Raw genomic sequence first — 12,844 nt, 5'->3', positions numbered from 1 at the left:
TGCTTTAAAGTGACTGTCAGTGTGATTTCGCGGAATGTCAGCGAGACTGCTGATTTCTCTTCGCAGTTTTCATTAGCACGCTTTTAGTAGCTTATTATCATTAGTTTGGACACCGACCCTTTCAAGGCCCCGCTAGATGAGACCATCAGCTGATGCTGGAGAAACTTTGCAATGTAATGCTTTTATTCACATAACACAAAGCAACATACCTAATCTGGACGGTAAAGGACTAATATTGTAAATGGTAAGCAGTCCTGGTCTGTTATTTAAATGTACAGCTTGTAAGTTTCAATGCTTTGTCAGCTTTGCTTCACTATTATTCACTATCATCAGGTTGTTAAGGTAACGTAATTTATTGCTATCTTAAGGTCTTTCTCTCTCCATCTGTCTGATTCTTTGTTTTATTCTATCCCTTGGACAATCTCTTTCTTACCCCTTTTAAAGGGTGATGGGTAATTCCTTCTGACATATCATATTTAATTCATAAGCCCTTGTACAGTGTCTGGCTTTTGCTTTTAGATTGACTTAGTTTTTGCATTCGCCAAGGCTGAACTGAATGTTTTATTTGTGTCCCACTAGTTTAATGCATGTCTGACTTTGCTTCATCTAGGCCAGGTGGCTGTTGTAGTGATTCCCAGCATGCAGCTGGATTCTGTGTGGGAAAAAAATATATTAACCTTTCACTCATCGGGCGGTGCTCTGCTTGAGTTGGTTTAATAATTCCTGCTGGCACTGTGAATGGATGACAGCTGAAAGTGTCTTTTACCTCCTGGGTGCCACTGTGCTCGTACGAGGACATTATATTTGAGTGAATTTCTCTGATAGCATACATGCCACAGTTTAAGATGTCCAGGTCTGGATGTCCTGTAAAGAGCACATTCAGGGCTTTTCAGAGACACAATTTTCTTCTCCAACTTCTCTTTGGTCTTTAAAAATTACTGAATGACTGAATGAAGCATTTTAAAAATAAATACTTTAAAATACTTTGTCAACATCAACATCTCAGGAAAATCGTATGGACTTTCTAATGAAAATATGACTTTCTGTTATGAAACAGGGCATTGATTCATTTTAAACATGTCCACTGTAGAAGACACCCTAAGGAATTTTTTTCCGAAATTATATATCAATATTCACATAAAATATAAGCTATTATTATGAAAATGTTGCCAACAATTACTCCCATTATTACACTTATTTCATTACATTGCTCCTAGAACACATAAATATGCAAATTAGACACTGTATAAATGCTTTGCATTGAATGTGAAAATCTATGTATGGCCATTTTTACTCACATATTGCATAAAGTAAAATGGTGTATTAATTCATTATGTTATATCTTTAATAGTTGAGAACCATCTTAAACAAAGTTTGGTAAAAAAAAAAAAAAAACCTGAAACCTAAAAATTGATTGGTGAATAAAAAAACTATACAGATACATGTTATTTCATGTCATTTTCTAAGTGGTGTCCACTTACGAGGACATAGCATAAAATATGAATAAAAAAATTAATTAAAAAACTACATGCAAAAAAACATGTAGTAATTTCCCTGGGTCTTTCTAACGGTTAAAAGGAGGTTAACATGCTGCACTTATAGAAATATTAGAGGAAAATGTCAGTAGGTTCCTCGAGTGCTATCAGACAATAATCACAATATATTTGGTCAGGTTAGGTTATATAACTAAACTATATGATGATCTTATTTTCATGTGTTTTGTTCCCTCGGCCTCAGCATGAGAAGTCATTTGCACAGACATGGATAAATATGAGAGGTTGAAGAAGATTGGTGAGGGATCCTTTGGGAAAGCTATCCTGGTCAAGTCAAGGACAGATGGCCGACAATATGTTATCAAGGAGATTGGCATCTCCAGGGTGAGTTGATCACTTCTCTTTTAGACATCCTATGGGAACATTAATGGGTATTTCCTGGGGGTATGTAGGGGGATTTCCCTGCCTTTGGGGATCCTACTCCACAAACCACCAACAGACTGAGCAAATAAAATACCAACAAAAAAAAGTCAACATTGGCAAGTAAAATGCTGCAACATAATATAAACAACAATAAAATCAAAAATGGACTTTAACTGTTAGCATTCCCACTTAGAGGCTGTCTGGGATTCGTGATCCTCCGTCACATGCCTCAATCCATGCAGAGCTTTTCAGAAAGTCAGCGCGCACCAGTCATCTATTTCAGAGTTTAATACAAAACTCACTGTCTCGCTCTATTGTGACCTTATGCAGATATTATAATAATGGACGTGTATTATGAGACACAATGCAGAAGTTTACCCTCATGGTAAAGTGTAAATTATTATCACACAATATTGACTGATGGATCGGCAGAGAATTGTCTTTCTGAGAGTCATCAAGAAATGATGGTTCTATTCTACCTAAATAAATATGAAGTAAATGTCTGAATACATATTCTCTCATATTTCTCCAAAGTGCGCACTTTGGACTAAAAGTTTGTAATGTATGCTGTGTATCGAAGCACTGTGTTTAAAAATAAATGGGAGCAAACGCGACTGAATATGTACAGGTTTGTGTATCGTTACTTTATTCAGATTATTGATTTTGCTTTCCTATCAGAAATTAAAAGTTATTAGTGTCATTGTCAATAATAGTCTAATTCATAATATAGTATATTATAATATAAATATCTAATTTATTTGATTTATCTAATCTCAAGGTTAAATCAGAATATTTATTTTAAAATATTGTAAAAATAAAAAAATAAATAGTTTATACATATAGCTCCACTGTGGTTTGTGGTTTATTTTATTCATTAAAAACCTAAATAAGAGATGTGATATTTGGTCGGTTATCTTCCTATATATATATATATTTGTTCTTTTTTCATATGTTCATCCCATCAGATGTCTAACAAAGAAAGACAAGAATCACGTAAAGAGGTGGCGGTTCTGGCTAACATGAGCCATCCAAACATCGTCCAGTACAAGGAATCCTTTGAAGGTAATCCTTATTCAGAAATCTGTTTTTAGTGATATTGGATTATGATGCTTTGCTGCCCAGCTTTGCCATTATGTTAACAGGCATAAGGGCATAGTTTTAGTTTGAACAGTGTAAACTGTTTTAGCAGATTCCCAGGGCCTCCTCTCTTGTGAGATAGGGAGTTGTTTGTTTTTTTGTTTGTTTGTTTTTTGCAAAATAGTCTTTTGTCATCATCCACATAATGTAACCTGACAAGCCAGACCCACATCAAGATGTTTGGTCTGGAAACTCACTATTAACAGGGCTCAATCCGAGGGGCGGGCGAACGCTACAACCAACCAGAGCAACGAAGTGAAGCAGAGCTAGAGCTAGTAAACATGTGTAGATTAAACTTTCGTCGTATCCGGTCGGCAAAACTCTGAACACATCTTCCCTTTTTAAGAATGACTTCAGTGCCGTTCTTTTCTCAGAGAAAAGCTTAACTCCAAGTCTTCCAGAGTCGCGGTCAAAGCGGATTCGAAAGACCGCCGTTCGCCAGTTTCTGTGTTTACTAGAAGCACGCAAGCGCAACTCGGCCCTCATTGTTAAGCCCCGCCCACCGACTCTATACACAATGTGATTGGCCTGACCAGAGTTTGGTTTTTCCAGCTCAGAAGTGTATTGAGAGTTGCTAGACGACACTCGCGGGCAGATTAGATTTGCTGCCGCTAGGGTGCGTCTAGATTTCTAGGCTACAACATATGCAAAGTTGGTTGATAACTGCAATAAAGTAATAGCCTAGTTAGCAATTACTTGTTTACATAGTATTTTATATTATTTAACCACCTGGAACCGTATCTGTTTGACAGAATTGTCAACAAAGTAGCATTTGAAGTCAAACTAATTTTACTTAATATTTTCTTATATTAAAATTGCTTATTTCCTACTCCTTAACAGTTCACCTTAATATCAGAAGGCTTTTTTGTATGAACTCATGAAGGTCCAGACTTTTAAAGCTTTTGATTCCAACGTGTACTTGCCCTTATGAAAATGTGCCATAGTTCTTATAGTCGTTTAACTATAGTTATTATTATATTAAGGCTATAATTACAGGTAAGACCATTGATGACGACTCATTATCATGCATAGGCCAGTGTTGACCTGTATTTTATTTTATTTTATTTTTTTACAGCATTTTTAATGAAAAATAGCAACCCACACTAGTATAGATAAACACGTTGTAATATAAATCTATAGTGAAAAAATATATTTCTGTAACATATTGGCCCGTTTTCACAGACAGGGCTTAGACTAAACCAGGATTAGTCCTTAGTTCAATTTGGGCATTTAAGTCGCTTTTATAAACTAGCCTTAGAAAAAAGACATTACTGGTGTGCATGCCATGTTGAGTCAAAACAATGGTACTGACATATTTTAAGATATATCAGTGCAAGTTGCTTTCAGTTAGAACAGCTCAAACATGTTTTTTAGCCTGGGACTATTACTATTAGCTGGCTGTACTTGACAGTTTTAGTTACCCCCATCCCCCCACAGACTACGCCCCTGGACAGACATGACAAACGCATTGGGAAAAAATAGGCATTGACTGATCTTGATTAATCTGAGAACATTAGTTCCGGCACAAACTAAACCCACTGAATTTCTGTTCTAAAGGTTTGTGTCTGATTGATAGATCGGGACTGTTCACATGTTCTGGAGGAGCTCCAAGCTTCTTAATTTAGTTACACCGAGGATGTCGTTTAGCTAATGATAGTTTTGGATCATGCGGTATCTGACATCCGGATGACTGGCTAATTATTACACATTATTACACAAATCTGTGGTGGTGAATGAACGTTAATGAAATTACCAATAGATGGAAAATATTTGCTTAATTCCATTTTAAATTTACAGTGAAACCTAAGAGTCTAAATCTGATTACATCAGATACTGTAGAGATGCATTACTGTCCAAACGTTGGATTCTGTAAGATTATTTAAGTTTTTTTTTAGGTTTCTTATGGTAACCGTTTTTTTTTTTAAATACAGTACTATTGTAAAATATTATTACTATTTAAAATAACTATTATATATAATATACTAAAAGACCTGTGATGGCAAAGCTGAAGTTTCAACATCATTACTCCAATCTTCATTGTCACATGAATGTTCAGAAATCATTCTAATATGATGATTTGTTGCTTTCTGATTATTATTTTAGGATACTTTGATGAGAATATAAAGTTCAGATCAGAAGAAAAGCTTTTATATGAAATATAAATATTTTAGCAATATTTACTGTCATTTTTTAATTTTTAAATTATAAACATTTTAAATACAATAAAAGAACATCTGACTGGCCCCAGAGTTTTGACCTAGGCTGTGAATTGAAGTATTGTTGTTACTTTGTCATTGAAAAAAAAGTAATGTTTCTCTCTCTTTCTTTCAGAAAGTGGTTGTTTGTACATAGTAATGGACTACTGTGAGGGAGGAGACCTGTTTAAGAAGATCAATAATCAGAGAGGGACTCTATTTCCTGAGGAACAGGTAAGAGGAACAATAAAAACACATCAAGGTAAACACTGCAGCCAACAACAGACCACTTTAAATGTGCTTAGTATTTTTTTAGTATACTAACATTTGAAAAATCTGTTTAAAGATAGATATGTACACTCATGGGACGAGGAATCCAGTCATAAGCTGCTAAGTAGGTTGACTTGTAGCATATTTCTACAATGTCATACTGTAAAAATTTTTTTTTAAATTGAGTACTCCTTCTATAAAATAGGGCTCCTATAAAATAGACTATAAAACTCCTAATATTAAACACAAAATATCAAGTCTTAATTAGCATAGCACTTTTTACAGATTGTTTCAAAGCAGCTTTACAGTGATAATAGGAAATGAATGCAGCAAAGATTTGTTTGGCGGTACAGCAGCTCTAGTCCAGCTTAAGTTCATTTTTGATTTGTTTTTTTTGTGTCTGTAAATATAATTTAAATTCCTTTTATCATAACAGAAAGTATTCTTACTTAGAAGGTTCATCTTGATTGCAAGATTCATCTTGTAATGTTATAATCAGAGGTACTGATCCTTGTCTGTTGTTTTTGGAAGATTCTTGACTGGTTTGTGCAGATCTGCCTGGCTCTGAAACATGTGCATGACCGCAAAATCCTACACAGGGACATTAAATCACAGTACATCTCTCTCTCTCTCTCTCTCTCTTCTCTCTTCTCTCTCTCTCTCTCTCTCTCCTCTCTCTCTCTCTCTCTCTCTCTCTCTCTCTCTCTCTCTCTCTCTCTCTCTCTCTCTCTCTCTCTCCTCTCTCTCTCTCTCTCTCTCTCTCTCTCTCTGTCTCTGTCTCTCAAACATTTCTATGGAAGTACAGCATAATGTACAATACATGTTACATGCCTAACACATGATTTTCTGCCTTTGTTTCTGTCTAGAATATTTTTCTGACCAAAGATGGTACTGTACAGCTGGGTGACTTTGGAATCGCTAGAGTTTTTAAACAGGCAAGATTTTTATTTTATTTTAGAACACCACATAACGTTTCATTAACAAATTTTAGGAGGAGCACATTCAAACTATCTATCTAATCAACTCATCATTAGCAAGTATATATACATTCCTCAACAGTTTTCAGCATCCACCACCCAGACTCCTCACTCTTGCCTTGTTCCTACCACAGCCAGGAATATGGAGGGGAGTACTCAGGGTTTGGGCCAAATGCCGAGCTCGGAGCCCTGTCTCGGACAGCATGCCAAATACGCATACCATTTAATTTATCTGACTTGTTTGTAACTCGTGGAAAGAATGTGGTGAGAATGACCTTCATAGATAATGTGGTTGTGTGTGCAGCACTGTGGAGTTGGCGAGGACCTGTATCGGCACTCCTTACTACCTGTCACCAGAGATATGTGAAAATAAACCATACAACAACAAGAGGTAAAGTACTTGCTGTTAAGAGCCAGTGGGGTATATAATGGGCAGAACAGTAGCTACAGAACACCCAGTGACTCTTGTACAGTTTGCTGAATCATTAGAGAGGTGATGTCAGTTTATACGAGTGTCTCTGATCCAGCAGCTACATATCGATTCCCAAGTCATTTGGTTCTGGATTGATTGTAACGTGATCAGTCGTATATTCTTAGCCACTATTGATAAACACCAGCTGTATAAGGTTACATTCATACTGTAAGTTCAGTTCTGATTTATTGCTCAGATCTGATTTTTTTGGCCTATATCAGATTTAAGTGTGAACGGATCTGAACTAACCTGCATGGATAAAAGAATCATCAGTGTTGGGGAAAGTTACTTTGAAAATTAATGCTTTAAATTTTTGCATTATTCCCCAAAAAAGTAACTAATTGTGTTGCTTGGTTATCTTTTAAGAAAAGTACTGCGTTTTTTTGGTCTGGGCTTGATTGTTTTGTTTTTTAAGAACAAAAAAGTTGTATTTTTGGCAAATGTAAAGACCCTTTCACCCCAAAAATTAAATAAAGAATTGAATAAAGGCTAAAAGAAATGCTAATTAATGCATGTACAGTAAAGGGCAGAGCTCAAACAAACCTTTCAGCTGTGCTGCCATTCTGAGTTACAGAAGAATATGCAGGAGAAGAAACTTTAACATTTACTTCACAAATTCATTTTTGCTTAACTGAATCATCGAAGGTCAGCATCAAGTGCATTGGTCAATAAAGTGAAATGAAATATTTGTTTTATTTAACATGTATAATTATTGTAGGTTTGCGTAATATTCAGATTTTGCATTACATTGATTTGTATTAATTTTGAGGATTTTTTTTTTTGTTCAACACAAAAAGCATACAGTAAATGCATGCTCACATTTAGAGTACCGTAGAACATTTTTGTGTCAGTCAATAAATGGGAAAACAAAATAACTTACATTGCTTATTTGAAAAAGTAACTGTTGCAATATTTTGTTGTAAATTTACAAGTAGTGTGTTACTTTATTAGTTATTTAATACATTTTATTCGATGAATGATGCTGTCATTCTGACATAATCATGGTGGACACTGAAATCAGTGTTTAACATGTTGATTTATTAGCTGATGTGCCACAGAAGCCCACAAATTTGTGCACAGGCAATGAGGAGGGTGAGGATGAGGACAAAGAGAGCAAAATTGTTTTTGTTTTATATAGTTTTCCCTCGAGTTTTTCTTGTATAGATCTGTCATCGGGATACTTAGACCTCACTGTCCCTCCACTGACTACCATCTCAGCTGTCTTCTTCCTAATTAAACAAGTGAGACTCCCGTCAATGAAGAATTGTGACAGATGTCGAGCCACTGTGACTGAGGTTGCATTGCAAAACATCCAACCTGTATCTGGTTTAGTACCATATTTGGAAGTGGCCCAAATCGGAATCTGTTTCCATGGGGTTTGTGCTTTTCACACTGTAATGAAAAAATCTGACTCGTATGAGCAAAAAAATATTGGCTATCTTGCCTGCAGTTTGAATGTATCCTTATTTACACTACCGTTAAAATATATCAGGTTTTGTAAGATTTTTAAAAATGTTTTTAAAAGAAGTTTCTTAAGCTCACCAAGGCTGTATTTATTTGTTCAAAAATACAGTACTATTGTGAGACCACATTGTGAAATATTTTTCAGAATGTGATTATTCAGACTGAGATGCGTTCATTGAATTTCAAATGGATGTGGATGGTTCTTTGCCCAAAAAAAAATTAAAAAGATTTTGTATCATAGTACCAAAAGCCATATTTTTTGATATTCAGGATCACTTTAGAAGATTTGATATGGTGTTTGTGTATTCTCTATATGTTTGTATGTACACATGAGAATGAGCCACATGTGCTACCCCAAAATTTACCCATTTGTCCCACTTTTTCCCTTTCTGTCTGCTTTCTTTTTTTGTCTTCTCTCTTTTTTTCTCTGTTGTTCTGTCGGGTCCTACCCTAGTGATATCTGGGCCCTGGGATGTGTCCTGTATGAAATGTGCACGCTTAAGCATGCAGTAAGTACCTCATGTTCTCAGTAGTAACTTCTGTGTGTGTGAGAGATTTTGTGCTTATTTTTTTGATGTGAATGATAAAACAGAACCAGTCCTTTTTATATCTGTCTCAGAATGTAGGTCTCATTGTTCTTTCCCTCTTCCTGTCTTACTTACCTTCTTTCATTATTTACACCATGAATATTCTGAGGAGACTAATATTTTACAGTGGAGAGGCACATAAACTCTAACCGCTTTAAAATTGAGATGAATCACTGGAGAGACTCTTTCCAGATGAAGAGAAATTCCACTGTTGATTCATTTCAAAGTCTTTTTTTCCACTGTATTCTTTGATATAATTGTAGGTTTCCATGATTTATGTCTTGAATGAATATGCTTTAATCATTTTATTTTGAAGTAGGGCCAATCTTATATTTTTTTTTCTCTCAGTTTGAGGCCGGAAACATGAAGAACCTGGTGCTGAAAATCATCCGTGGTTCGTACCCACCTGTTTCCGTGCATTATTCCCAAGATTTGCGCTCTCTCCTGGCCAAGCTGTTCAAGCGCAACCCTCGGGAGAGACCTTCCGTCTCGGCCATTTTGGGCAAACCTTTTCTTGCTCGCAGGATTCACAAGTTTCTCAGCCCTCAGGTGACAAAACAGGCTTGATTTTCAGTGTGATGAATTATATAAGTCAGTCTGCATTGTCACTCAAATATAACTCTGGTTATATAACACTCAGGTCTAATTCCAGAGCCCCGCCAGCATGTTGCAGAATTAGTTTGTTTAATATGTCTCTTTGTATGTTGCAGATTATTGCTCAGGAATTCAGCCACTCACTTCACCTTGATCCGCCTAAAATGAGTATGGCCCAGGGAGCACCAGGTAAACACATTCATTAAAAACGAATCATTGTGTATAAGTGCGCAGAGAAGATTGTCCCTCAAAGTTTCCACCAGGTTCAGTTTGCACATTAATTTGTTTGTTTCCCTCTGTCTAATGCTGTTAAAGGGATTGTTCACTTAAAAATTTAAATTCTGTCATTTACTCTGAACAACCTCAAGTTGTTCCAAACCTGTATGAATTTCTTTCTTCTGCTGAACACGAAGATATTTAGAACATTGACGTTCATAGTATTTTTTGTCCCCCACACTATGGAAGTCATTGGTGTTCATCAACTGTTTGGTTAGCTAGGTGGCGGCAGTGGCTCAGTGGTTCATGTAGGTTGTCTACAAACCAGAAGGTTGGTGGTTCAATCCCCGGTTCCACCTGACCAAGTGTCAAAGTGTCCATGAGCAAGACACCTAACCCCAGTTGCTCCCGACGAGCTGGATGGTGCCTTACATGTCTGACATTGCCGTCGGTGTATGAATGGGTGAATGTGTGGCAAAAATGTAAAGCTTTGGATAAAAGCGCTATATAAATGCAGTCCATTTACTATGTAAATGCAGTCCATTTAGGTGAGTAAATGAGGACAGAATTTCCATTTTTGGGTGAACTATCCCTTCAAGTCTGGATTTTTCTAAACGAAAGAATGCTGTTATTAATTACCACATACATGTATACATTGATCAGGCATAACATTATAGCCACAGACAGGTGAAGTGAATAACACTGATTATCTCTTTATCATGGCACAATGTTAGTGGGTGGGATATATTAGGCAGCAAGTGAACATCCTGTTCTCAAAGTTGATGTGTTAGAAGCATCAAAAAATGTATTGGACAAATGGGGAAACGTAAAGATTTGAGCGAGTTTGACAAGGACCAAATTGTGATGGCTAGACGACTGGGTCAGAGCATCTCCAAAACTGCAGCTCTTGTGGGCTGTTCCCGGTCTACAATGGTCTGTATCTATCAAAAGTGCTCGAAGGAAGAAACAGTGGAGAACCGGTGACAGGGTCATGGCTCATTGATGCACGTGGGGAGTGAAGGATGTGGTCCAATCAAACAGAAGTTAATGCTGGTTTTGATAGAAAGGCACACATGCAGGGGTCTAGTGGAGTCCATGCCTTGACAGGTCAGCAAAAGGGGAATGGTATTAGGAAGGTGGTCATACTGTAATTTTATGCCTGATCATTGTATATTCCTATTATGATAAAACTCTTCACATGTTTTGTAATTATTACATTTTAAAACAATATTTAAAAAAAATTGCCCTGTTATGGCAAATCTGAATTTTCAGCTATCAGCCATCTGTGTCACATGATCCTTCAGAAATATAATATGCTAATTATATCAGAATAATAAATAATTATTTTTGTGAGTGTGTTATGAATTAGTTCTAAATATTATCCTTTAAATTTTGAATTTATTTATGAGTTATGATATATACGGACAGGTTTAATGGTTAATCAGTGAGTAGTAATGACTTATTGAGATGTTCATGGAGTGCATTGTAAAATCGTTCTCTTGATCGCCAAATACTAAAAACCCAAAAACCAAATAGAGCTCTTTTCTTCCTCTTCTCTCCACTCCGCAGCCAAACGCCCTGCCCCGGGCCCCATCCCCATTTCCCCAGCTCAGAAAATTACCAAGCCAGCAGCCAAATATGGAGTGCCTTTAACAGTCCGGAGACCATCTGATGTTGTAAGGAAGGTCCCAGATGCATCAAAGAAACCAGTCAAACTCAAGCAGGTGAGAACCATGGGAAATATTGCATTGGCTAATCGACTCTCATGTTTTGCCCATGCATTACCACCCAGTATGTCTTAATATTAGAAGGTGCATTAAGGATCATTGTGAATCATTCAGACATTTGTTGATGTTTTCCCGCTGTGTGCTATATATGAGAGCGAGAGACCTATTGATCCTCGCCCCGGTGTCATGTGTTGTCCAGGCTCCCCCTCCTGCAGCAGCTCAGAGGAGAGTGAGTCGAGTGGAGGAGGAGAGGAGGAAGCGTGAGGTAGAGACCGCCCCCTATCTACAGACCCTTGTGCTAATACCCAGCCCTGCTCCTTATTATTAACCCACCTAGCTCTGTAAAAATACACTTTGTCCTCTAGCAAAATATCTTTTCCCCTGTAAGCCTTGGACAGTTATATACGCTTTATATCACTAATAAGTCCCATTTATTAGTCTGCTCCACTGGGTAAAGATCTGGATTGCTAACTTTAAGGTTCACATCTTACAAAGGACGATACATCATTTATCAGTATTGTGCCTTTGAGCACTTATCTAGAGGTTGGTCCATAGCCCGTGGACATATTATCCTTTATCACTCAGGAGTAATGCTTATGAATGCTTAGTTTAACCAATACCTCTATATTCAGTTTTTTCCAGTGATGTCTGGCTGGGTGAATGTGCATAAGTGTCAGATGAGTTCGGAACATGCTGCTCCTCAACCAGCGTAGTCATGTCACTCACGCCGTGTGAGATTGGCTTTTAAAATGTATTCATTTATCAAAATCACAAACCACATTTTACAAAATATAAACACAAAAATAATCTTTATAGTACGGTAATTTTTTTGAGTAAAGGTAGAAAATTATATACCAGTTATACCAAAACTTTATTTCAAGTCATGTCATCTTAAATTCCAATACAGCGGAGTAGTTCCCTATTTCCCGCCACCATGGGTTGATCCAGCAGCACTATCGCTGTGTGTGCTTATAGTTGCTTTGGATTTGAATTAATGTTTCAAATTATTTATATAAAAGGAGAAATTAGATTTAGTTTTAGTTATCACCTACTGCTTCAGTATTACAATTTAATATTATAAACAAACACATTCTGATGTTTTTCTCTTATTTGAAACATTCTTTTTTTTATCTTTTCCTCTCTTTCCCCCTTTTTGTTGGTGTCTTCCTGCTTCTCTCCAACTGCCGTCATCCATATGGTGGGCATCTACATTTTCTGTTTCCTTTCCACCCCTTTCTTTATTTACCCTTTCACCAGTACAGTGTTCATACTGTAAAGGGCTTTTCACA

The 12,844-nt window shown here is 36.7% G+C and overlaps 1 protein-coding gene across 1 annotated transcript in view; it reads left to right on the top strand.

Moving 5' to 3' along the window:
- nek1 (NIMA-related kinase 1) overlaps positions 1-12,844 on the top strand; it is a 41,931-nt gene that overhangs the window by 195 nt on the left and 28,892 nt on the right. The window contains exons 2-12 of the mRNA XM_067416916.1: positions 1,738-1,877; positions 2,882-2,978; positions 5,385-5,482; positions 6,050-6,131; positions 6,383-6,449; positions 6,797-6,886; positions 8,886-8,940; positions 9,367-9,567; positions 9,729-9,801; positions 11,398-11,552; positions 11,755-11,820. Of these exons, the coding sequence (XP_067273017.1) occupies positions 1,761-1,877; positions 2,882-2,978; positions 5,385-5,482; positions 6,050-6,131; positions 6,383-6,449; positions 6,797-6,886; positions 8,886-8,940; positions 9,367-9,567; positions 9,729-9,801; positions 11,398-11,552; positions 11,755-11,820 (1,101 nt within the window). The 5' untranslated portion in view covers positions 1,738-1,760. The remainder of the gene's footprint in view (positions 1-1,737; positions 1,878-2,881; positions 2,979-5,384; positions 5,483-6,049; positions 6,132-6,382; positions 6,450-6,796; positions 6,887-8,885; positions 8,941-9,366; positions 9,568-9,728; positions 9,802-11,397; positions 11,553-11,754; positions 11,821-12,844) is intronic.

The sequence above is a fragment of the Pseudorasbora parva genome, chromosome 15 (assembly GCF_024679245.1).
Source record: "Pseudorasbora parva isolate DD20220531a chromosome 15, ASM2467924v1, whole genome shotgun sequence".
Lineage (NCBI taxonomy): Eukaryota > Metazoa > Chordata > Actinopteri > Cypriniformes > Gobionidae > Pseudorasbora > Pseudorasbora parva.
The sequence above is the reverse complement of the archived record's forward strand: the minus strand, read 5'-3'. Positions and strand labels throughout refer to the sequence as shown.